The 27,156-nt window shown below is 39.2% G+C and overlaps 1 protein-coding gene across 1 annotated transcript in view; it reads left to right on the top strand.

The window, feature by feature from the left end:
* CEP192 (centrosomal protein 192) overlaps window positions 1-27,156 on the top strand; it is a 131,654-nt gene that overhangs the window by 53,629 nt on the left and 50,869 nt on the right. Inside the window, exons 14-21 of the mRNA XM_008058924.1 lie at window positions 1,055-1,181; window positions 2,336-2,466; window positions 8,642-9,470; window positions 9,553-9,679; window positions 15,983-16,154; window positions 18,402-19,323; window positions 20,235-20,383; window positions 21,739-21,969. Of these exons, the coding sequence (XP_008057115.1) occupies window positions 1,055-1,181; window positions 2,336-2,466; window positions 8,642-9,470; window positions 9,553-9,679; window positions 15,983-16,154; window positions 18,402-19,323; window positions 20,235-20,383; window positions 21,739-21,969 (2,688 nt within the window). The remainder of the gene's footprint in view (window positions 1-1,054; window positions 1,182-2,335; window positions 2,467-8,641; window positions 9,471-9,552; window positions 9,680-15,982; window positions 16,155-18,401; window positions 19,324-20,234; window positions 20,384-21,738; window positions 21,970-27,156) is intronic.

The following is a 27,156-nucleotide window of genomic DNA, read 5'->3' as shown; positions in this document are numbered from 1 at the left end:
GTACAGACTTTACGGAAACTTTCATGCAAGTGCCATGCAGGACTCCCAAAGACCCCAAAAGGAAAGGAAGTGTGTCTGAGTGGCTGAAGAAATGACCCAGAGACAACAGACAAAACATGGGCTTTATTTAGGAACTTACAGGGAAGATAGTCCAGGAGCAGCTGACTGTATAGGAAAAAAAACTCCCAATTGCAGAAGGCACACGGGTTGTATAGCATTTTACATAGTGCATAGTTAGGAGCTAAGTGTGAAAAGAGTGGGGTTTCTAGCACGCAGGCACAGCTTGAGAAGGCTCTTACACTTATCTTGCATGTACACAGGATGGCTGCAGATTCTCTCTAGGGGTGGGACTTTCATATTATAATGAACTAAAGGTAAGCAAAGGTTATTGGTCAACACTTCACCTCAGCATGTCCTGCATGCTCCAATTACTTGGAGTATCTCCAATTACTTGGAGACTGGAAAGGGGTCCTGGGAGTGGCCAACCCAGGATGTTCCCTTCCCCTCAGGCTCCCTGTCTGGGCATACAGGACATGCTGAGGTGAAGTGTTGACCAATAACTTTGCACAGAGTGTGCTCACATTGTCACTGAGTGTGTGTAGCCCTACAGCAAGTCAGTAGGAACATACATAATCTTAATAAAGACTTTCAAAGATGTGTTTATTCTATAAAACAAAGAGCTCTAGAAGGCAAGAGTTCTTAACCATTTTTCTCATTGATATATTACTGATGACTAAACAGGTTGTAACACGTAGTAGCTGCTCAATAATAATTATTGAAGGAATAAAGTGTCATTTCTATGTTGCTTTAGTTTGGGTTTTTTAGTAAGGATAATTTATTTGGCAATATTAGTTCTAATGATTAAAAGGTAGCATTAAGGCAACCAAAGATTCTATGTGGACTTTTGAAGTTCATGACTAGTAATTTGAGGTTAAGTAGAAAGAACAGTTTTGTTAAAGTTGTTTAGCTGTGTGACCGGTATAGAATAAAACAGTCTAGGATTTCTCAAAGTAGTTGAAAATTAAGGAAATAATTCATGTTTAATATTTTGTAGCCATCATTTGGCTATTTCATTAGATCACCAGAGAAGAGAGAACCTGTTGCTTTAATAAGAAAATCTGATGTATCAAGAAGTAATTTGGGGGAAAAAATGGTTCACCATAACCATCATCTGTTTTCAGGTAACGGATTAAATGAAGGAGTTTTTAGGAATTTGTTTTTAAATTTTTACCTGGGATGGAGGAGTTGTGTGGTCATGCTATCTTTATGACTGAAAATGTGTATAACCACTTTATAGTTTCTCAGTATTGATTATAGATTTGATTCATGCATAACCTCATGTTTCCTTTCAACCTAAGGTAGAACCACATCAGCCAAAAGCCACTCAGATTCTTTTGTCAAAACCATGGCAAATGAAATAATGTCAAATGGGTCAGTTAGTGTTGGCTTATTAAATTACTGAGTTAATGAATCATATGTATATTAATTATTTAGGTAGACTTTTTCTTGAGTCAGAATCTTACTCTGTCACCCAGGCTGGAGTGCTGTGGCACAATCACAACTATCCCATCCTCTACCTGTTGGGCGCAGGCAATCCTTCTGCCTCAGCCTTCAAGTAAGTGGAACTACAGGCACATGCCACCATGCCTGGCTAATTTTTTTATTTATTGTAGAGCAAGGCCTAACCAAGTTGCCCGGGCTGGTCTCGAATCCCTGGGCTTGGGCAGTCTTCTCACCTCAGCTTCCCAAAGTTCTGGAATTACAGGTGTGAGCCACCGTGCCCAGCCTAGGTAGACTTTTAGTTAGAGATGTTTGGAGATTTCAACTGTGATAGTCTAAATTTGATAATATTTATGAGAATTATCTTTGATATTTTTAAACAAAGTTTCTTAGTCAACTTGTAATTATCGAATAGCTACTTTTTGCTTGTATAATGTCTTGTGTTATGCATTATATAAAGTTGTACAAGATGTGCTCCATTCTTTATGGGAACCAATAGGGGAGTTGGCATATGGGTCCGTGTATATATAGTTAGCTCATTGTTACTTTAAAGAAGTATTCACTTTTGAATTCAGCTTATTGTATATTTGTGAAATGTTTAAAGCTGAAAACTATTAAGTGAGTTTATATGTGTATTTGCAAGGGAGTAATTAAAATTCAGTCTCCCTTTAAAGATTGGTGTTTGCAGAATTGACCCAAATCAACTATGCTGTTAGTCCAATTGACTATATATTTAAACAGTGTTAGTGAGGATGACTGATTGACTGGTCTTATCCCACAGATTATCTGTGAGATAGTGTATACTTACAAGATGAATATTGTATATTTCCTGCAGGAGATTTAAATGAACAATCCCAGGCACAACTAAGTGAAGGATCAATTACACTTCAGGTTGAAGCCATGAAGAGTGATTCACAAGTGGATGAAAATGATGTGACATTAACGGCTGATAAGGGCAAAACAGAGGTAGCTTAAGCCTTTTATGAAGGAAATCTAAGATTTATCTTATTATAGTTCTTGTATAAGATTAAGACAAGATTACTTTTATTAATGTTTAACATACATACAGACAAGTATATAAAACAAACTTATAGTCAGTAAATGAATTATCATAGCTTATACGCCCATATACACCCCAGGTCAAGAAAAAGAGCGTTGTGAACAGCCCAGAAACAATTGTTTTTGCTCCTCCCAAACACTGCCTCCCTCATTAGTGTCATGACCTCTGACAGTGTATTAATTGTGCATGTTTTTGAACTTTATATAAAAGAAACCATGTAGCATGTTTTTATTTTCTTTTCCTTTTTTCACTTTACCTGATGTTTGTTAGCTGAGAATAATAGGAGCTTATTCTCATTACTATATGTTATTCTATTATATAAACATTCTGTAGTTTATATATCCATTTTACTGTTGATGGATGTTTGGGGTATTTCCAGTGTTGGGCAATTATTAAATAATGCTCAGTGAACAATCTAGTACCTCTGTCTTGTTGGCAGTGCACACATATTCATGTGAGATGTGTGTTTAAGAGTGGAATTGGTAGATCGTAGGGTTTGCATACCTTTGCTTCAGTAGTTTTGGCAGTTTTCCAGAGTGGTTATACCAATGTAGATTTCTTCTAGTAGCGTGTGATAATTTTTGTCACTACATATCCTCCTCCACACTATTTACTTATTCTGGTGTGTAGTGGTGCCTTCTTGTTTTAGTGTACATTTCACTGACTTTGAATTAAGGTGGATACTTTTTCATGTTTGTTGGTCGTTTGGATAGCTTCTTTTGTGAAGTGCCTGACTGACTCTTGCTTGTTTTTCTAATGGGTTATTTGTCTTATTAATTTATAGTTCTTAATTTTTTTTTTTTTTTTTTTTTTTTGAGTTGTAGTCTCACTCTGTCACCCAGACTGGAGTGCAGTGGCCACTCTCGGCCACCGCAGCCTCGACCTGCTGGGCTCCAGCGATCCTTCCACCTCAGCCTTCTGAGTAGCCGGAATTACAGGCATGTGCTACCACGCCCGGCTGATTTTTTGATTTATTGTAGAGATGAGGTCTCGCTGCCCAGGGGGGTCTCGAACCCATGGGCTCAGGCAATCTGCTCACCTCAGCCTCCCAAAGGTGCGGGATTACAGGCTGAGCCACCGAGCCCGGCTTCGCTATTCTTTTTAAAAAATTTCCTGGTCTTCATTTATTTCCTCATGATTTCTATGGATTTAATTAGTAGTTTTTCTAATTTCTTGGTGAATGCTTCGCTCATTGGTTTTTCTACCTTCCTGCTTTTTAATACAAGCATATAGTGACATAAGTTTTCCTGAAAGCAGAGCTGTGGCTTCTGCATTTTAAAAATTTCATCCCCTGTATTTTGAGTTGTCATACTTTCATTATTATTCAGTTTAATATATTTTCTCACATCCTTCCCCCATGGGGTTTCTTTTAATGAATTGCTTAGTTTCCAAACATTTAGGAGATTTTCCAATTCTCTGTTGTTGTTTTTTTTTTTTAGAGACAGGGTCTCACTCTGTCACCTGGGCTGAAGTGCAGTGGCACCATCATAGCTTGCTGTAGTCTGGAACTCCTGGGCTCAAGCGATTCTCCCACCTCAGGCTCCCGGGTAGCTGGGATTACAGGCATGCTGTGCTACCATGCCCAGCTAATATTTTTATATTTTGTAGAGATGGGATCTCTCTGTTGCTCAGGCTGAACTCAGAACTCCTGGGCTCAAGTGATCCTCCTGACTTGGCCTCCCAAAGTACAGGCATTAGCTACCTTGCCTGGCCCCAATTTTTCACTGATTTTAGGTTAGTTGCACTGTAGACAGTTCTTTTGGTTTTAGGCCTTTGAAATTTGTTGAGATGTGCTATATGGCTTACCTTTGTTCTGTTTTTGAAAACATTATTTTATCTTTTTAGAGACTGGGTCTCACTCTGTTGCCCAGGTATAGTGTAGTGGTGTGATCATTGCTTACTGCGTCCTTGAACTCCAGGGCTCAAACAATCCTCCTGCCTCAGCTTCCTAAGTAACTGGGACTACAGATGTGCGTCACCATGCCCAGCTAATTTTTTGAATTTTTTATAGAGACAGGGTGCCTCTGGGTTGCCCAAGCTGGTTTTAAACTCTTGGCCTCAAGCAGTCCTCCTGCCTCACCTTCCCAGTGTTCTGGGATTATAAGCATGAGCAACCATGCCTGACTGAAAATGTTTTCTGTGCTGTTGTGAGTAATATCTGTTAAGTGACTGCTGGTTACACTCTTCTGTATGTTTTGTTTAGGTGAAATTTAGTTAAATCAGGTTGTTCAAGCTATCTGCATTCTTAAAATTTTTGTGCTTTTGTTTCAGTTACTTAGTTTTAAAAATCTCCCACAGTGATTGTGGATTTGTCTATTAATCTTTATAGGACTGTCAATATTTGCTTTAAACATTTTGAGTCTATATTTTTAGGTGCATATACACTTAAATTGTTCTCTCTACTGAATTAAATTCTTTATCATTGTGCATGACTCTTTTTGTCTCTATTAATGCTTTTTGCCAAAGTCTGGTCTGAAATTAACTTAGCTAACTCTAGCTTTCTTTGGTTGGTGCTAGTATGTTATGTGTTTTCCCATTGTTTTACTTTTAATTTTTCTACATCCTTATATTTTAGTTGTTTTGCTTATAAGGACATAGAGTTAGATTTTATTCTTCAACTAGTCTCACAGTATCTGATGGAGAGACTGGTTGACATCGGATGCAATTACCAATGTATGGGAATTTGAATCTGCTCTCTGTGTTTGCTTTTTTGTTTGTTTCAGCTGGAGTTTGTTTTTTGTCTTTTGGTATTCTTTGGGATTGTTTAAGTATTTATATTATTTCAGGTTTTTCCCTTTATTAATGTGGTAATTACTCAGTTACGTATTTTCATGTTTTTCTAGTGATCACCCAAGACTGATAACCTGTCTTTTTGACTTACTAATGTTTTTAAAAAGTTGTTTTTGGGGTTTTTTCCCCCAAAACCTCTTTTTTAACATCACAAGGATCATAAAATACTCAATTTACTTCATGGTTAAACACTACTTTTGTTTTATATTTAAATTATTTCTACATTTAAACTCATAAGACATCACGATGAAGAACCTATGCAACCAAAATACATTTCTGATATATTAACTTTATAATTAGGCTGAGATCAATTTTCTTGTGCTTGGAAAAAATATCATATGTGTGTGTGTGTGAATATATATATATTTTTTTCTTTTGGTAAGGGTCTGCTGATAATTAATTTTCCATTGTCTCACTAAAAATGCCTGTCTTTCCCCATAATTTTTGAAGTGTATTTTGCTTGCCTTAGAATTCTAGGTTAGAAGCAACTTTTAGCACTTAGAATGTACTCTTACCATTTCGTTGTAAAAGTTGGCTGTCAGTCTTACTGTTATTTTCTTTTTGTTTGGCTTTAATCCCTTTTACTGTGACGTGTTTAGGTATGTTTTGTTTTATCCTGCTGTTAACAGGAAAAATTGTTGAGGTAGTTTGAGGCCAAGAAAGATGATATTTTCCAGACTGGATTTATGGTTCCTTCTGACAGAGAGCAAGAAACACTAGCAATCGCATGTTACTTCAATTCAGTTATTGGGACTGAGCTGATTGGAGCTGAGCTTCACTCCTTCTAAGAGCCAATCTGATGCTGGTTTGCCTTTACTCTTTACTGCAAGGGTACATCCCCTTGTGTTCTCATCCTAAGGCATGGATATGTTGCCATGGGGTGTTTGTGTCTTGTCTCTGTCTCTCTCTGTCTCTCTCACACGCACACATCCTTCCAGTAACTGGTAGACTCAATTTTTATGCCTTTATTTCCACAAGAACAGCTTTGTTTACCCACTTTTTGAAGCAGCAGATACCTCTAGGGAAAAGCATCTCAAATATTGGTCTTATGTCTCTGGATACTTCTATTCGATTTTGGCCCCAGAAGTTTATGCTGCCCTTTTTTTTTTTTTTAAACCTTCCAGTGCCTTCAAAGAGTTGTTTTTGAATATGCTGTCCAGTTCTTATTGCCCTCAGCAAGAGATTGGTGGTTTGCATTACCTAGTTTGCAATTATTGGAGGCAGATGACTTTTTTTTTTTCAGTTGGAGTCTCACTCTGTTGCCCAGGCTGGAGTGCAGTGGCATACTCAGGGCCACCCCAGCATCAACCTACTGGGCTTAGGTGATCCTTCCGCCTTAGCCTTCCAGGTAGCTGGAACTATAGGCACATGCTACCATTTCTGGCTAACTTTTTTGATTTATTGTAGAGGTGAGGTCTTGCCGAGTTGCCCAGGCTGTTCTCAAACCCATGGGCTCAAGCAATTCTGTCACCTTGTCCTCCCAAAGTGCTGGTATTACAGACTTGAGCCACTGCGCCTGGCTGGCAGAAGTTTTAATATGCATTTTTTTTCCTTACAAAGTCTTATGTTTCCTGTGGTTTCTTTCTTTCTTTTTTTTTTTGAGTCGAAGTCTCACTCTGTCACCCAGGCTGGAGTGCAGTGGCACACACACGACCACCACAGCTTTGACCTGCTGGGCTCTGGCAATCCTTCCTCCTCAGCCTTCTAAGTAGCTGGAACTACAGGTGTGCACCACCACACTCAGCTAATTTTTTTGATTTACTCTAGAGATGAGGTCTTGCCAAGTTGCCCAGGCTGGTCTCAAACCCATGTGCTCAGGCAGTTCTCTCACCTCAGCCTTCCAAAGTGCTAGAATTATAGGTGTGAGCCACTGTGCCTGGCCATGATTTCTGTTTATGTCTTGCTTATAAATAATTCTAACGTTGAAAGAAATTACCTAAAATCATAGTGCCTCATTGGCTTTTCAATCTTAATATTTTAATTTTTTTGGTTTTAAATTATTTTCCAGCTCAATTTTAGCATCTCTTTAATTCCTGATGATTTTTTTAAAAAACAAATGACATCATATTTTATAAATAACCTTGTACTGTATAACTGAAGTTGATAGCAGCTGTCTTTTTCATATTTAACTGGTTTGCCATTAATTTTTCATTGCTATTAAATCTTACATAGTAGTTATAAAGAGAGATTAAACTAATATGCCTGTCCCCCCTTATCCACAATTTGACTTTCCATTCTTTCAGTTACTAGTGGTCAGTTGTGGCCCAAAAATGTTAAGTAGGAAATTTTACAAGTAAACAACTGATAAGTTTTAAATTGTGCGTTATTCTGGGTAGTGTGATTAAATCTCTCTGCCATCTCATCCAATCCCTGGTGGGACGTAAATCCTTTGCTCAGCTTCTCTACCCTGTATTTGCTCACTACCTATTAGTCACTTAGTAGCCACCTTGGTTATGAGATTGACTGTCATGGTATTGCAGTGCCTGTGTTCAAGTCACCTTTATTTTATTTCATAGTAGCCCTAAAGTGTGAGAGTAGTGGTGCTGTCAATTTGGATATGCCAAAGAGAAACTGTAAAGTGCTTCCTTTAAGTGAAAAGGTATAAGTTCTTGACTTAATAAGGAAAGAAAATAAAATTGTATGCTGAAGTTCCCAAGATCTACAGTAAAAATGAATCTTCTATCTGTGGAATTATGAAGAAGGGAAACTGGGCTCGGTGGCTCAGCCTGTAATCCCCCGTTTTAGGAGGCTGAGGTGAGTGGATTGCCTGAGCCCGCGGGTTCGAGACCCGCCTGGGCAACTTGGTGAGACCTCATCTCTACAATAAATCAAAAAATTAGCCGGGCGTGGTAGCGGGCGCCAGTAGTTCCAGCTGCTTGGAAGGCTGAGGCGGAAGGATCGCCGGAGCCCAGCAGGTCAAAGCTGCAGTGGCCGGGAGCGGCCACTGCACTCCAGTCTGGGCAACAGAGTGAGACTCCAACTCAAAAATAAATAAATAAAGAAGAGAAAAGACATTTGTGGTAGTTTTGCTGTTGTACCTCAACCTGCAGACATTATGGCCATGTGTGTGATAAGTGCTTAGATAAGATGAAAAAGACATAAAATTTGTGAGTGGAAGACAAGAACAGAAATATGTTCTGATTGACAGCAGTTGGGTTCAGTACTATCTCAGGTTTCAGTCAGCCACTGGGGAGGTCTTAGAACTCATGTCCCAAGGATAAGGGGGAGCTAGTATATGTACATGTCCATGACACTGGGGTAAATTTATGATGTTATTTTTCTCATTTCTAGGACACTTTCTTCATGAGCAATACACCCCAAAGATGCAAAGACAAGCCACCTGATAGTGGTGATTCTGTACTTAGGATCAGCACCATTGCTTCTGCCATTGCAGAGGCATCAGTGAGCACTGATCCTTCCCAACTTGCTGCCATGATCAAGGCACTGTCAAATAAAGCCAGAGACAAGACTTCTCAGGGCAATGAGAGACAAAAGGATTGTTCCAATGTGTCTCATTTCTTACCTAATGATTTAGAAAGGAGTAATGGATCCAGTATATTTGATATGGAAAAATACCTTAAAAAAACAGACGTTAGTAGATATGAAGGAGGATTGGAAAACTTTTCAAGAGCTGGTATGTCTGGTATTTGGGATTTATCTTTGCCAAAAGAGCCAACTACCCAAGACATCCATACAGTGGACTTAGGTGCTACTAATATAAGTGTAAGGGAACCAAAAAAAAATGCAGCAGCTATTTTTAACGATGAAAGTGGAGAGAGTGAAAACCAAGAATCGTTGAGAACGGCAAACTCTTCAAATTCAGTTACAAACATAAAAGGGAATGATAGTGCAGTAGTTGGTGTGATGACATATCCTATTGACAACAAATTGTCTGATGTTGGTAACAGTGAAAAGGCTACCTCAGGTTCCACTCCACCACTGGAGAGTTATTCATCAGTAAGGAACCCCAGAATAACATCCTTTTGGCTGTCAGAAAAGCATGAAGAAATACAAGGTAATAGAGAAAATCGAAGGCAAAAGCAGCATGTTAGTGAATCAAGCAACAGTGAAAGGCATGTGACTTTTGAAAACCATTGCATAATCTCACCGAAAACTGTCGGTAAGTGTCTGACTAGTTGATCACAATCACAAAATTATGCAGTTTTTTTCTGTTCTTGTTGGAAAATACTCCTCTCTAATAGATTTGAAAAATACCTCTGCTGAGTATGATGGACATGGCTCAGAGGATGACCAGGAGAGCTTCAGACCTTCCACTTCACCACTGAGTCATTCTTCTCCTAGCGAAATTTCTGGAACAAGTTTATCAGGGTAAGTGCTTACATTTAAAAAAAAATAGTAAAAATATGTACTTGGTATAGGAAAATTGGAAGAAAGTATAAAGAAGAAAAGTTACTCTATTGGTTCATCTCTCAAAGGTAACTATTGTGAGTATTTTGTGAATTTCTTTCCAACCATTTTTCTGTGCAAATTTTTGCCCTCTGCTTTTTTCCCTTTCATCTTATCCATATTTTAAAGATAGTTAGTAGTGTTATAGACTATATGATGGATCTGTCATGGTTTAATTGATACTTCTGGTATATACTTTTGTTTCTTACTATGTTTTGCTTGTTTAATGTTGAGATGAATAATTTTGCCCATAAAATTTTGAGTGCTTTCTTTTATGACTTTATTTATAAGAGATCTTTTTTTTTTTTTTTTTGAGTTGGAGTCTCACTCTGTCACCCAGACTGGAGTGCAGTGGCCCCTCCCAGCTGCCACAGCCTCGACCTGCTGGGCTCCAGTGATCCCTCCGCCTCAGCCTTCCAAGTAGCTGGAACTACAGGCGCACGCTACCATGCCCAGCTAATTTTTTGATTTATTGTAGAGATGAGGTCTCACCAAGTTGCCTAGGTGGGTCTCGAACCCATGGGCTCAGGCAATCCACTCACCTTAGCCTCCCAAGGCATGGGATTACCGGCTGAGCCACCAAGCCCAGTTTATAAGAGATCTTTTATATGTTTCTATATTGAAAGATTTTGATAAGTGGAAAAATTTGCCCAACCAAATTATCAAAAATGTTAAAGATAATTTTGATTTGTTTCAAGATACTAGATTCCAAAGATATCTATTTTCCAAGCTGCAGTTGAAGTTCCTATTTATCTGAAACATAGTATGAGTCAGCTAGAGCTACATGTCAGTGGTGGAGAGGGTAGTTCTTTCGATACTCATTGTAGATGCCTCCTTTTGAAGCATTTCTTATTTAATAGTTAACTTCGAATTTTAAAGGACATTAGAAGTCATCGAGCCTAGCCAACTTTGCAGGTTATCTGACTGTGGCATGTCACAGTATGTTTCAAACCTTACATTTTCTTCCCTTAAGCTTCTTGTAGGAATTGCTTTACTGTCTCTATGGGATGTAAGAGAGTTATCTCAGACATGCCTGGTCATTTTGCCTTTAAATGGATTTGATTTTTTTGTAAGGTTTTACCAAAGATTCTTTGGTTTTACTAAATTTTAGTAATTTTTTAGTTTGTATCTCTATATTGACTCTTCGTTGTTACCTTGCCCTGCCACACAGTGTAGCCTTTCAGTACTTAGGCTCAGTCTTTTATTTAAGGAAATACTTTTTTGAATTGTTTTTGAAAATATTAGTCCTGTTCTGTTTCCCCACCTCCCTTCCAGACACCAGGAACGCTAGTAATGCATCTGTGGGATCTATTTTGCTTGACTTTTATTTTCTCTCTAATTCTTTTTTTTTTTAATCTTTTATTTTGAAATAATAATAGATTCACAGGAAGTTACAAAGAATGTATAGACATGTCCCATATTCCCTTTCACACAATTTCCCCCAGTGATTGCATTTTACATAATTGTGGTATAATATCAACCAGGAGCTTGACGTGAGTACCATATGTGAGTGGAGTTCAGTGACACCTTATCACAGATGTGGACTCATGTATCTGTCCCCATATTCAAATAATACTGAACTGTTCCATGGTCTGCCTCTTTCTCATTTGTTTTGGTTTTGTTTCCATTTCACATTTCTGAACTCTAGCTTCCTGACAGTGTTTTCTGTAGTGTCTCTTTATCCTTTGTATACCTGCCAATTTTATCTTGTTTTTGACTTTTCTTTAATATGTATGAAAGGATTTAATAAAAACTATGAACACTCTTTAATGATGTACATTATTATGATTTTATTTTTCACACTGCTCTTTACTGCAAGATCAGAGCCAAAATACTGGGCTATATGATTTCACTCTTGGACCTACCTGGTTTTTTTTTTTCTTGTACTCTTAAGAAAGCATACTTAATCATTATTTGTAGGTAACATACTTTAGGGAACACAGAACTTTCTCATTAATTTGGCGTATGGTCAGGTATTTTGAGTGAAGGCATCTGGTTTACCTTTCTAAAGTGATGATGGAATTGGAAAGCTCATTCCTCATGGGTAAACCAGCCAAGCACCTGAACCCTCACCTCTCTGCCTGGGGCAAAACCATGGGACTTAGTGAAAAAAGGTCAATTTATAAGAGGGTAAGTATGTTGTGGACTAAAATTGCTTGGAAATACAATATGAGAGTGATCTTGTGTTGCTATGTTGCTGAGCTTACATTTCTCTGCCACACTCACTAAAGCAAATACTAGTTGAGCCTCATTAATCAGTGTTTAGCATGTAGATTTATCCATGAATTCTTCAGGGGCAGTGCTTAACTTATTACCAAATTTGCAGTAAAACTATGGCTCACCTCTAACCGAATTTTATGATTTCTCAGTATGCATCTTTTTTTGGGGTTGGAGTCTCATTCAGTGGCCCAGGTTAGGGTGCAGTGGCATGAAGACAGCTCATTGCAGCCTCGACCTCTTGGGCTCAGGCAGTGCTTCTGCCTCAGCCTCTGAAGTAGCTGGTACTACAGGTATGTGCCAACATTCCTGGCTAATTTTTTTATTAGAGACGAGGTCTCATTTTGTTGCCCAGGCTGGTCTTGAACTCCTGGGGTCATCCGATCCTGCCTCAGCTTCCCGAAGTGCTGAGATTACAGACACGAGCCACATGCCTCACCTTCAGTATGCATTTTTGGATTGTATTTTTGCTAATGTCTAATTACTGCACAATAAAATGCAGAAAACTTAGGGTTTCATTCAACGAGTTTTTTGACACATATACCTACATAAACACACTGTGTAAAGTATATATAACATTTCCATCACTCCATTAAGCACCCCTTGGCTTTTCCCAGTCAGTTTTTTCTTTTTTTTTTTGAGTTGGAGTCTCACTCTGTCACCCAGACTGGAGTGCAGTGGCCGCTCCCAGCACCGCAGCCTCGCCTGCTGGGCTCCGGCGATCATTCCGCCTCAGCCTTCCAAGTAGCTGGAATTACAGGCGCGTGCTACCACACCCGGCTAATTTTTTGATTTATTGTAGAGATGAGGTCTCGCTGCCCAGGCGGGTCTCGAACCCGCAGGCTCAGGCAATCCACTCACCTCAACCTCCCAAAGGCGCGGGATTACAGGCTGAGCCACCGAGCCCGGCTGGTTTTTTCTTTTTCCTTCTGTTTCCCCCACACTGACACCCACTTTCTGATCTATATCACCATTGTTAAGTTTTGTCTTTTCCTAGATCTCATGTAAGTGGAATCATGCAGTATGTTTTTTGTGTGTGTGTGTCTGGCTTTTTTTCTCTTAACATATTTTTGAGATTCACCTTTCTTGCATGTGTCAGTGGCTCATCCTTTTTGTTGCTTAGTGTTTTCTTGCATGAATGTGCCACGTTCTGTTTATCCATTTTCCTGTTACACAATATACATTTTGTCTAAGTCTAAATTTCTGGCTTTGTTTTATGTTCCTACCATTGTTTTACCTCATCAGCTTCAAACAAGTATATGCCAGTCTCTCTCAGTTGATTTTCTTGGAGTATGATAACCTCTGCGTACACAGTTCTTTCTTCTGCTGAGGAAAGTTTTATTTTCTGTTACCATTGATTATTGCTTGTGTTCTACTTACTCTCGTCTCCTTTTTTTTTTTTTTTTTGGTGTTAGGGTCTCACCCTGTCACCACCGCAGCCTTGACCTGCTGGTCTCAGGCAATCCTTCCACTTCAGCCTTCCAAGTAAAGTAGCTGGAAATACAGGTGCTCATTACCATGCCTGGCTAATTTTTTTTTTATTTATTGTCATCTCCTTTTGAGTATACCAGTTGGTCGTTAGTTGATTGTCCCTTCTCTGGTCATCCATGAATATTTCCCTTTCATCATTTTCTTTTCTGTCTGCCTTCCTTCTCTGTACCAAGATAGTTGTTAGGTGCTTATCCTCTGCATCACTGGTTTTCTATAGTGTTGACTATGCTTTTCATTGCCGCCAATGTGGACTTTAATTCTGTATGTATTTATCTTTATCTTTATTGATTATCTTACTATATTATTTATCTTTATCCTTCTTATGCTTTTTTCCTCTTTGTGATAAAATGGGCTTGATTTTTTTTTTTTAAGTTGGGGTGTCGCTCTGTCACCCAGGCTGGAGTGATGTGGCTTGCTCACGGCTACTGCAACTTCGATCTGCTGGGCTCTGGCAATTCTTCTGCCTCCGCCTTCCAAGTAGCTGGAGCTACAGGCGTGTACTACCATGCCTGGCTAATTTTTTTTTTAATTGTAGAGACAAGGTCTCACCGAGTTACCCAAGCTGGTCTCGAACCCTTGGACTCAGGCAATTTACTCACCTCGGCCTCCCAAAGTGCTGAGATTACAGGCTGAGCCATGAGCCACCGAGCCTGGCCGATTTTTTTTTTAATCTTTCTTTTCATTCCTGCCAACTCATATTCCTTTCCTTCTGATTTCTCTTTATGTCCTCTGTTTCTTCATCTGTCTCTTCCTTGATAATTTATATTTCTGCTTTGTGCTCTTTGTTCCTAAAGGTGATTAAGTTCTTTTTTTATATTCATGATGAAATGTTGGTCAGAATTTTCATCTGTTCAGTGGTGACATTTTTCTGGCGAAGGTACTTTAGTAAGTTTTGCTGCTCCTTAGCATTCCTGCTGGCTAATCTTCTGGTTTCTGGCCAGTTTTCAGCTGGGCTGTAGAGCTGATACAGAGCTTCTGATTCCAGAACTGCCTTTGATTTTCTGTGCAGCTAGCACCTTGGCAGTTTCGGGATCCTTTGAAGTCCAAACTCTTGCCTGGAATTTCTCTCCTTGTATTTCTCTGTGTGTTCTTGCACTTCACTTTTCATTATTAGAGTTAATTTAACCTAAATGTGTTTGTTCATGTCAACCAAAGGAACCAAACTAATACAACGTATCACCTAGTGACCCAGAACTTTCTTTATGTTGTATCATGGTATCTGTGTGTGTGCCTGTTCATGTGCATATAAGAACCCATGTAGGTGCTTTTCATGCAGTAGCTGAAATAGACCTGAAGGAATTTGGTTAATATTTTGTTGCCATTGGTTAGAAACTTACTAACTTGTATTTTGACAATACCATCTTGACTTGAGGCTTTTTAAAAGTTCAGGATTCAAATTTGAATTTTCTGCATGTGTTCATTGCTTTGCTGAGTATTCTGAACTTGGTATTAAAAAAAAAAAAAAAAAAAGATAGTGTAAATTCCAGGCAAGTTAAGGGCTGCATTGAAGATAGCTGGGAGAATGTTTGGTTGGTGTGGAAAGTGTTTACTGTCCTCTGTGCTCCTTAGCAATGTGACCTTGCCACTTCTCCATAAGAGGTGCAGTCCACTTCCTCCTTGTTCCTGGGCTGGCAGCCCTTGGTGGGATACTGATGAGCAGGATGTGGTGAAAGTAACAGCAGTGTGTGTATAGATTGGGGGATCTCACTGCTTATTGCTTTTTAAAATAATATATTGCGAGCATCTTTCTGAGTCAAAGACTAGTATTCAGTGGCATGGCTGTTAATGGCTACATAGTGTTATTGCATGTCTGGGCCATGACTGCCATTGCCTAGTTCCTTCTGTGTGCCATTGAAGGTTCTTTATCCATGGTGATATGATTGTATATCCTTTTTTGTGACTCTTTATCATCAATTTTTTTCTCAGGATAAATTTTTAGATACAGAATATCTGAGTCAAGGGGCTTTTGATACGTACCACTTAATTGCTCAGCTGAAAGTTGTACCACTGTGTGTGTGTGTGTGTGTGTGTGTGTGTGTGTGTGTGTATACATACATATATAACATATACGTATACTTATGTGTACACACACATATGTGTGTGTGTATATATATGTCTATATATATAATACAGTGGTATACAACTGTTCCCAGTTCTCTGCACTTATCTAAATGATTCTTTTTGTCCTTGCTCTTTGAGGGTAGGAATTTTTGAATGCCTTTGCTCATTGCTGTATATCATGCACTTAGTAAGTTTTATGGAATGAAGAGCTCACATTACTGTGTGTCTGTGTATGGTTATTTATTAATAAAAATGCCGGATCTTTCTTTTCCTGTAGCTTATCAGATGCTTCATTCTATAGGAACATGGTTTACAATTTTAGGACATTAATTTTAAACATTGAGTCTGTATCTGAGTTATTTACAAGATTGTAGGCAAGAAGGAATGATTTTCGGTTAATGTAGATAACATTACACGAAGGAGTGGATAATTCCATTGTGAGGTATTCCCTTTCAGGTGTGCTTCAGAGTCCTTCGCTTCAACAGCTCATCATCAGACGCCTCCTTGTGAGAGTGAGTTGTCGCCCTTCCCATGTCCAGATGCTAGTGTAAGCAGACTGACTTGTGTGTCTGAACAAGAGAGCACCTCTCCTATCACAGCCACAGATTGTGGCCCAGAGGATCACAAGGTGGGCAGCCACTTGGATTAGTTTTCTCATAAGGCTTCCAACTCGGAAGTGTTATGGATGTTTGATTCAGATTGTGGTTTAAGCCTGTGTAAGTTCTATGTTGCTGTTTGACCTTTAAAATGAATTTATGTGTATGTGTGTACATATTGAACAGGTACTCATGCTGGGAGACACTAGATGTACAAACATTTTAGGATTTGCCCTTAAAAGCTCTCATTCTGGTAGAAGACACACTGTGTACTGAAGTACACTGGGATGCACACATGCTATGGGGATTCAGAAGGAGGTGACTGAAAGTCTGACTTCAGGGAGGTGGTTCAGCAAAGGCTTTTGGGAGGGATAATACTCTGAAATCATATTTTTGCAGGACTGTTTGGAGTTAGGCAGAGAGGATGCAGAGCAACAAATGGGGAAGGCAAGGAGTTGTGAGTTGTGAGATACATACTGCATTTGAGGCACTTCAGGAAGTTTAGAATGGCTGCAGCAAATCACGTCTCTGGGGAAACGGAGAAGAGGCTAGAAAAGGAGAAGAGACCAAATCCCAAAGAACGCTGTGGGAATTTGAAGGCTGGTCACTGTATGGTCTGGTTTTGTTTTATTCTTTTTGAGTCAGAATCTCACTTTTTTGCCCATGCTGGAATAGAGTAGCACGATCATGTCTCACTACAGCCTCGACCTCCTGGCCTCAGGTGAGCCTCCTGCCTCAGCCTCCTGAGTAGCTGGGACTATAGGCACCAGTCCCTGTAACTACCACACCTGGCTAACTTTTTGATTTGTGGTAGAGACAAAGTCTCCCTTTGTTGCCCAGGCTGGTCTCCAACTTCTGGGTTCAAGCAGTCCTCCTACCTCTGCCTTCCAAAGTGCTGGGATTACAGATCTGAGCCACTGCACCTGGCCCCAACTTGATCTGTTTTGATATTTTCAAAGCTCACTCCAGTAGCAATGAGGGATTTGAGGGAACAAGATTAGAATCAAGAAAACTTGACATGAGGCCACTGTAGTCATTCAGTTAAGAGATAGTTTGGACTTGGGTTCAGGTGGTAGCTGTGTGGATTGGAGAGATGGAAATTCAGGAGAAACTAGTATTTCATTATCTGTTTCTGTGTGTGTATTTTGTGAATGTGATAGTGTTCAGTTTGTTAGTGAGCTGAATGTGACAGTTGTGGGTGTGCTGAAGAGTCCTTCTTCACCTGGCTATTACACATACATACTAGAGTTGCTAAATATATGACATGGTGTTAGATAAAACAACACCCATTTCATTGAAAGCTGTCTTTTTAATGTTGTTAGATATTGAGTCTTGACTTAGCAGAGTGCTAAGAGCTGAGTTTTGGTGTCATACAGTGTCTTTTCTGCTGCTTCCTCAGCTTACTAAACTTCCATAAACCTGTTTCTTTGTCTATAAGGTGTACTCATACATGAGGGCAGTGCTTGCCACCTGGTAGGTCACCATTGAAGACATTTAATTTATTAACTGGCAAAATAATCTGGTCTTTGTTTATTAGTGTCTTATGTTTAAAACTTTGGTTCAGAAGAAATTTCCAAACCGAGTGCCAGAAACAATCAGTGAAGGTCAAGTTCTTGACTCGTGTGTACATCCAGCTAGTTCATCCTGCAGAGCTGTAGGTGTCACTCTTAAGGTTATGCATTATGTGTAAAGAAGTGAGTGTGTGAACATTTACTAGGACTGTTTTTTCATACTTTAGAAAATAGAACCACAAGTTTACAAACTGGAAAAAAACTTGGTATACATAAAAATTAGCTTCTTCAAATCTCAAGCATATGTAGCATTATAACAACTAGTGGCTGTGGCAGACCTATGGCTGGCTCCTAAGAGCTGACTCCTAGCTTCCTGTCAGTGTCATTTGAAAACGTACTCGCTCACACCTTTGTTACTATTTTATTTAGATTTTTATTACAAAGTTTATAAAAATACCTTACGTTTGCAAAAAATTACTTGACTGATTATTTATCTGTGTAAAATTTTCAGATGTAATTGGTATATACCTCCGGTTTATCTTCCTCTTAATTCTTTTTATAAAGTAACAAATAATTTTTCATATAAGCAGGCATCTCACAGCTGCAAAACTACCCCTTTGTATAAACTAAATATTTTTCAGAGAAGTAATTCATGTAGATTTATTTATTATATTACTTGATTTTATATCAATATGGTTTGAATGTATTATATTTAGCTTCACTGTGAATTACTAAAACAAAATCTTTTTTTTTTATTGTCATACTCAGAGTGATATCACCAGTGAGTTGAGCACCACAATTATTCAAGCCAGTCCAGCTCCGTCAGAGGAACAGGCAGTGGAAAAGCTGAGAGAAAAAGTTCCATTTCAGAATAGAGGAGAAGCAACATTATCATCACCTATTATCCAGAATAACTCTGATATGAAAAAAGTAACTGAAACTACTCAGAGTAGCACATCTGAAGATGTAAAACCTGACTTTAGATGGAGTAAAGATCCTTCTTCCAAAAGTGGAGATCTGTTGCAAACCAGTGAGGTAGGTTTGACATCAAACCCCGAGGAATTAGACCCAATCAGGCTGGCTCACCTGAGCAAGTCAGGTCTGAGCCATCAGGCTGGGTCAGTCACGTCACATCTCCCTGTGTCATGCCAGGAGTCTGTGGACAACCATCAAAAAATAACTTCTAAAGATGTATCAGATGCCAGCAGTGAGTTATGTGGCCAAGTTTCTAATCGGACCACCTCTGGAAAGCAGAGCACTGTTGTTCCTGGTGGCACGGTTCATGGCTCTGCTGCCGAGATGTGGAACGTGCCTGCTGCAGTGCCTGCACTCTGGACGCGACACTCGCTTAGCGCACCTCCCTTTGCCCCGCAGTATTTGGGAACACTCCCTTCAGCTGGAAATATTACCTTGCCTCAGTGCCATGCTGGCAATGCCACAGTCTGTGGGTTCTCAGGAGGCTGTCCTTATTCTGCTGTCACAGGAGAGCATGTACAGAACTCTGTGACTGTGGGAATTTGTCTAGGACCAAGTATTGACTCTGGATTGATGGGTACCTCTTCCCTTTGTAACCCATATTCTAATGCCTTAAATCAGAACCTGCTAAGTACAGCAAAACCTTTTCCTGTGCAATCTGTTGGTGCAAATTGTGGACTTGAATCATGGGATTCAGGATTGACATCAGGATTTGGTAAGATGTGCTTTCTCTGTTATTGTTATTGCTTGCTCTTATTTAAAAGTTGAGTTTTCTCAAATGATACCACAAAGCATTTTGTTTCAAGGAGGTACTGATTGGCCTCAGTTTCTTGTAAGTTTTATTCTGTGCCCTAAATTGAGAACACCATAATGTATGTCTGTGCAAGGGTCCCTGAAAGTTGGCTCAGAAAACTAAAACTTATGCAAGTGAAAGACTGCCTGTGCCTTTGTCTTCCTTATCTCCTTTTACTCTTCAGCTAGGTTTTTGGTATTCTTTCATCTGGATAATGACCAGCTTAAAGTCAAATCCCAGAATGAATGAGTTACCTTCCACTTACTAAGTCTTTGGGAGGTTGTGGTGAGACAGTGCTCTTAGGCTCTCATCTGTGGGACTGTTTCTCTGTTTCTGACAGTCACGCTGCTCAGCAGGGCTGTGTGCTGTTCTTTTCCTGTCACAGTACGCTCAGCTTTGGAGTGCTTCTTTACCTTCCAAAGTAACTGCATGAGGATGGTGCAAGGATTGGAGGGAGTAATAAAAATCAGAACAGGTGTGCACATCTGGAAAGTTAGAGCCTCTGTAGTTTCTTTTTAGGTTAAGCAGTGGCTTATGATTTGTGAGAGAAAAAAGGAAGAGACTGCTAACTGGCAATAACATCAAAGAGTTGATTAGCTGTAATTGCCAGTTTAATCAGTTTTGATTTTTTTTTCCTAGTCTGTGTGGAAGCAGGAAAAAATTCTTGGCAGGCCTTTGCTGAGGTTTATACAATGTCAAGGACTCCTGCATCTGGGCACTTTATCTAGTAGCTCTTGGGTATAAATAGGTAGTCTTATAATAATTGCCATTTGACTAGTTTTAGTCAGGTGTTTGCCATCACTTGCAATTTTGACTGTGCTTACTCTTTCCAGGGACTGTGAGAGTGCCCGAGGAACTGAAGTTTCCTCATGCTTGCTGTGTTGGCATCGCCTCACAGACCCTCCTCAGCGTACTCAATCCAACCGACCGTTGGCTGCAAGTCAGCGTTGGGGTTCTCAGTGCTAGTGTTAATGGTGAGAAGGTGAGCCTCTTGTGTCCTTATCAGCTGACGTCACAGTTGCGTTATGGACAAGTACAGAGCTCTCTTGCTGTAGCTCTAGCCCACCCCCACCCCCTCTGTGCCTCACACACCATTTGTTGGAATGGTGTCTTCTCTCGGCTCACATTCTGTTATAGTGCTTACAATGTAGGAAGTAATATTCAAGTGTGGTTTTCATTTTCCATTAGTAGTTATTTGTAGCTTACTGTTATCATTTATAAAATCATGTGAATTTGCTTTTAGATAACTGAAAATTTATATAACTGAAAGCTCTGAGTTCCTGATTTCTACTTATCAGTTTTCTTAACTGTGATTGAATATCAGTTGTGTCATTTATCAAAAAAGTGACAAAAGAAAGAAAAGAAGCTGCTCTTGGGGCCATGCTTTTATTTAGTAAAGGGACTCTTTATGACTAATGAATCTGTTGGTTTTCCTACATGATCTTTGGAAATACCTGAAAATACAACTGTAATACTAGCTTTTATAGCAGAAGTCTCTCACATGAGCAATTACAGCCTCTGTAATTCTAGACTTTCAGTCTCCTTTCCCAATTACAGCATCTGAAGTCAGTGAATGGGGAGAGTAGAAATACGGTCAACAGTTGCTTTTGTGAAGTGTCCTAGTTTTGCAACTGCTACTTGCATACCAGCATTGGTAGATGGTTTACTCTTCCCTCTTACAGATTTTATTTTTGTGCTGACACAAGATTGCCTTACCATACCCCTCCCCTTTCTAGGTTTTTTCCTCTGCTGTCAGATCCTCAGGTTAGATGAATTGCAGATGATTGAAGGAAAGGGTTGAGGGTGGCAGGTGAGATGGGAAGACTTTTCAGGGGACATCTAGGAGTCTGTGAACAAAGTAGTGTTGTCTATGGAAGTGGGGAGTGGAAAGATGGTCCCCATTTACAGTGAGGAGGCAGAGGTGGTTGGAGTCATAACTGCAGATGTGTACAGGCTTATGGAACCTAACTCCGCCATCCCCAGTCACATTATGTAACTGCAGAATCCATGTCCTAGAGAGATTTACAGGGCTGTGAAAGGGCTGCCATCATCAGTGCCCTTTTTAAGAAAAGTGAGGGTAATACATACATGTGCTTGCTCTAAAACAGACTAGGAAGACACAGTCTTTGTATGGTAAGAACATTCAACTCATGAAGCATTTAACTAATGGTACTTAGGAGACATTTGAGTTACCAGATTTGGATGTTTTTTGAAGAGGTAATAAATGTCTGAATGAAGTAGTTTGAATGACGGGGAAAAGGAATCTTACACAAGGTGATTCTTCTTGATTTTCAACATGAAACCATATATAATGACTCTTGTAACTCTCTTTTAAAGGTGGATCTTTCAACATATCGTTGTTTAGTTTTCAAGAATAAAGTCATCATAAGACCTCATGCCACAGAAGAGATGAAAGTACTTTTTATACCATCCCGTCCTGGGGTTTTCAGATGTACATTCAGTGTTGCTTCTTGGCCATGTTCAGCAGATACTGAGACAATAGTCCAAGCAGAAGCTTTGGCAAGCAGAGTCATTCTCACTGCTATTGCAGAAAGCCCTGTTATCGAGGTAACTACTTGTAAATGAGTCTTTGTCCTGCCTGGCATTTTAAAGAAGGCTATTTAACCTTAAAAATAATATTTGAGAAAAATAAATTTGTCTATAAGTGTGCCAAAAAAATTAGTTTCAAGCTAAACATTGGTTTTAAACATCTTCTTATTCCAAAATTTAAAATTATTTCTGTTTCATGGAAATGCAAATACACTTGCTAAGATGTTTATAAACCAGAGTGTAATATTAAACCCTATTTTCCAACTGATTTCCAATTTGTAATTAGTGGTACGCTTAGGAATGTGTCAGTGGTTTATATTTTTCTCCCATGTCTGAAGGCTATTTGCCAGCTGGAAGAGTTTCTGTACTCTAGTCACCCATTTTCTGGATGTGAAAGAAATTAGGTCTAGCCAAATGGGGATAAGCAGTCATTGGATTTAGGACAAGACTCTTAACCCTTGGTGCACTTTGAAATAAGACTGGGGGTTTTTAAGTGTACCATAGTACCCATGTCCCACCCAGGCCAATGAAATCAGAATGAGGGTGGTTATGGCAACATAAACAATAATGTATAAATCTTCCCAGGTGATTGTAAATTGTAGCCTTAGTTAACAGTTATTGCTTTACAAGAAGTACCTCCTCTTAATTGATAGTGAAATCAGAACTAACATATCAAACAAGATGAAAGAATCTGGGAAGGATAGATGGGAGAAGGGACAAAGCAGGAAAAACAGAATTGCTCTTCGTGATACAAATCGTGCATAGCCTAGTCACAGTATAGGTTGATTCATGTGTCCATAGGCGGTTTTGTCGTGTGAGCATCCTAGGCTATTATTTCACAAACCTAGATGGTACAGCCTTCTGCACACCTGGGCTGTATGGGATAGCCTGTTGTTCCTAGGCTACAGTCTGTTGTTCCTGGACATCACATGACTATACTTAATACTGTAGGCAGTTGGAACACAATGGTGAGTATTTGTGTATCTCAACATATCTAAACATAGAAAAAAGCAGCCGGGCTCGGTGGCTCAGCCTGTAATCCCGCACCTTGGGAGGCTGAGGTGAGTGGATTGCTTGAGCCTGCGGGTTTGAGACCCACCTGGGCAACTTGGTGAAACCTCATCTCTACAATAAATAAAAAAATTAGCCGGGCGTGGTAGCGCGCACCTGTAGTTCCAGCTACTTGGAAGGCTAAGGCGGAAAGATCACTGGAGTCCAGCAGGTCGAGGCTGCGGTGGCCAGGAGCGGCCACTGCACTCCAGTCTGGGCGACAGTGTGAGACTCCAACTCAAAAAAAAAAAAAAAAGAAAAGAAAAAGTACAGCAAAAATATAGTATAAAAAATGGCACATCTCTATAGGTCTCTTACCATGAATGGAGCTTTCAGGACTGGAAGTTGCTCTAGATGAGTCAGTGAGTGAGTGGTAAGTGTGAAGGCCTAGGACATTACTATACACCACCGTAGACTTCATGAACACCATACACTTAGGCTACACCAAATTTACAAAAAAAGAAATTGCACTATGATGTTACAGTCCCTACCATATTAGTAATTTTTCGACTCCACTATAATCTGTGGGACCATGTCATATATGCAGTTTGTCATTGACTGAAATGTCATTATGCTGCCAGTGAGTGTAACTAAAACTTAGTTGATTCATAATATGTGAATTTAACTTAACATGTGTATTTAACCACATGGAACAGGTGTTACTGCTGCCCTACCAAAGGTAAATTGTTGACTCATTCAACAACACGACAGCTGTGACTCGCAGCTTGGAGGTGGGGTGTGGGGAATGAGGGGAAGAGCAGCCTCTCTGGGAGGCGGATGAGAATCATCAGGGTTTTTTCCATGGGGCACTTTCTCCAGAGGGGAATGCTTGGTAACTTAGCTCAACTACTTCTTTATTTTCTAGGTAATGGAGGAGGAAGTAGAGTTTGTAGATGTTCTCATGTCAAAAACTTTCAGTGATCTTTTTCTTTTTGCTTAAATGCCAGTTTACGTGTTTTTCAATCAGCTCTTCTCTACTTGCCACTTTCTAGGGCAGGGTTTTTTAGCTTTAACAGACATTTTGGGTTAGAAAGTTCTTTGGGAGGTATGTAGAGTTGTCTTGTGCAGTATAGGATGTTTGTCAATGTCCCTGGCCTCCACTTGCCAGTTATCAGTAGTACCCCGTTCCTCAGTGTGATAACCAGTAGTCTCCAGGTACGGTTAGGTCACTCCTAGTTGGGAACTGCTGAGAACCAGCCTCATTAACTTTTTGTATTTCAATACATTCCCCAATACTAGGCTTTTGAACCTGCCCTGAAGCAGCTTACCTTTTTGTAGGAGACATGAAAAACCACATCTATGCAATAACTGAAGTTGTCACGTCATGAGTGGCTCACATCAGTGATGTTTGGTAGTGTGAGGCAGTGGTTCCTAATTGGTCTGCTCACTGGAATTACTTGGTGGAAAATACTGATACTTCTGTTTGGGCTTTGATTCCAACAGACAGACAAATTTAGGAACCACTGGCATGGCTCAGTGTTAGTGAGGCCAGTGAGGGGTGGAATTAGATGAATTATACCTTGAGGGACCAGTAGGATTTGATGAGGGAACAACATTCCCTATGAGAGATAGTTTAGAAATTTTTACAGAGGCCACACTCATAAAAACTGTTAAATTACTTTCTTAACCTGATCGAAGTTCTCCCCAGTACATAAAACAAACATCATATTTTAAAGTATATGTCTCTTTGTTTTGGCTACATGTTGCCAGATTGCTTTCTAACTGTGTTCGCAGAGAAGGTGTAGGTGAGCTCCTATTATTGCTAATATTTGTTATTGTTAGATTTTTTATTATTTGTTTATTTCTTGGCTGTAAAACAACATGTTTTAATTTGCATGGTGGCATTACTAGTGATGTTAAGCACCTTTTTTAATGTTTATTAGGCAGTCTGGTTTTCTTTCCTCTGAAGTGGCAGTTCATGTTTTTTGCTTATTTTTCTGTTGTTTTGAACATTATTAATCAATTTTTATAGATGTTCCTTGTATTCTAGATTACAGTTCTTTGCTAACTTTGTGCTTTGTAATTTTCTTCCATTCCTTGGTTTTTTTTAACTTGATGTTTTTTGGTTAGGCTGAAACTTTATATATAACATAGGCAAGCTCCTGTATCCCAAATTTAAGACAAAGTTTGCTTTTCCTTCTCAAAAAAAAAATCCCTCAGAAACAAGAGACATGTTGAATGCTGTATATGTTCATTCCTTGGGGATGATGCATTAGCTGTAATTGTTTTATAGGGTGTTAGTTTGGGATGCTATAAAAAGTCACATGACATAATTGGTTTTTAAAAAGACTTAAGAAATTTAACCAGATTTAGTGATTATTCCGGTGGTATATAAATGTTGAATGATATACATTATAACCCTTTAAATGTCACTTAAGCAATATGGTAAGTCGTTAGGTGGGAGAAATCTTGAATATGTGTACAGAATAAGTAAAAACAACTGCCTCGACGTTTGGTGACAGCCTCACATATAGATTTAAAAAGTGCTGTATGGTCAATTTGGATGCATGTCAGACAATTCAGAAAGCATCTCTATTGATGAAGAAGCCACTGGCAGTGATGGTCCTTGTCAGAGTTTGAATGGGATGCTTCGTTTTCACTTTCTCCAGGGCTGTGCCAGAAACACTTTATAGAAAGGCACTCCCACCTGTCCCCTCATCCTCACCCTTCCACATCCCTTTGTCCTACTTTACCTTTCTGTTGAGCACTTTTCACCATTTGACATACTAAATATTCACTGTTTATTAGTGTCCTATTCTCCTTCACCTCACTAGAGTACAGGTCACTTGGCAGGCTGCAGCTGTGTCTCTTGTTATATCCAGAACAGTGCTTGACACATAGTAGGGGCTCAATTATTATTTGTTGAACTATCAATTCAAATCAAAAGTGCAAATAGCAATATTTCTAAACTTCTGGTGTTTTAAAATATTATGTTGCATATATATGTACCCAAACCCGATCAGGGTAGTCAGTTAACTGTTTCATCTACATTGCTAGAAGTAATTGGCCAAAAAGACTTTACAGTGCCTTTACGGTTCCAAATGTGTTGCAAGTGTTTGGGCTACTCCCCCCACCTTTCTTTCTCATATGATTAGCATGTGTGATGGCAATAGATTTTTTTCTGTAGTCTCGTGTATATTCAGTTTATGTTGATGTTTCTTATGGGCTTGGAAGAATGGCTCTTCTCATAGGTACAGAGAGCATTTGTGTTCTGTCCTATAACTCTGGTTTATTCCTCTGTACTTCAGATCTTCTGACTCATTACTCATTTTTTTTTGTTTGTTTGTTTGGCTGTTCAGCTTCTTAGAGAGGTGGCTGTGGATTTGAAATGTCTCCTATGAGGAGAATTGCAAATTCTATTCGTTTTTTTCCCCAGAGTATTCTGCGACTGAATTGTTACATATGTTTAGGTTTAGGATTATTTTATCTTCTAAATGAGATGATTCTTTTTTAAGTAACAATTCTTTTTATCCCCTTTGTTTAAAGTCTCTTTTGTCTGATGTTAATATTGCTGTATCATCTTTCGTTTACTAATTTCTGGCATATCTGTTTCCATCTGTTTTTTAGTTTTCAACATCTATTTTATTATAATGTATTTTTAAAATTTAGCCCCCAATTTTTTTTCTCTCCTTTTTTGACTTCTACTAGATAGATTAAATTTTCTTTTGTCCTTCTTTTGGATTAATTTGGAAATTATATATTTCTATCTTGATTTTTTTTCAAATTGGTTATACAAATCTAAAATTAATCAGAAGCTCTGTTTCTCTGTCAGACAGTGCAGTAAGCTTTGATTATTTAAATGCTCATCTTTTCCTTCTGTATTATCTTTGACTAATATTTTATTTATTTATTTATTTTTTGAGTAAACTAAAAAAGTTCACTTTAAATTCGGATAACAGAGTCGGTAACAGAGGAAAAAGCAGAAGATTCATGAAACGATGAGCAAAAAAATGTACAAATACCTTGACCAATCTGGTAAAAATTGTAATATGGGGATTTTAAAAACTGGAACTGAAATATTAGTCAAAAACCGGGCTTGGTGGCTCAGCCTGTAATCCCGCGCTTTGGGGGGGTGAGGAGTCTCACTCTGTCGCCCAGACTGGAGTGCAGTGGCTGCTCCCGGCCACTGCAGCCTCGACCTGCTGGGCTCTGCTG

This window comes from Carlito syrichta, unplaced genomic scaffold, assembly GCF_000164805.1.
Source record: "Carlito syrichta isolate Samal-C Ts95f unplaced genomic scaffold, Tarsius_syrichta-2.0.1 Scaffold303652, whole genome shotgun sequence".
Lineage (NCBI taxonomy): Eukaryota > Metazoa > Chordata > Mammalia > Primates > Tarsiidae > Carlito > Carlito syrichta.
The sequence above is the reverse complement of the archived record's forward strand: the minus strand, read 5'-3'. Positions and strand labels throughout refer to the sequence as shown.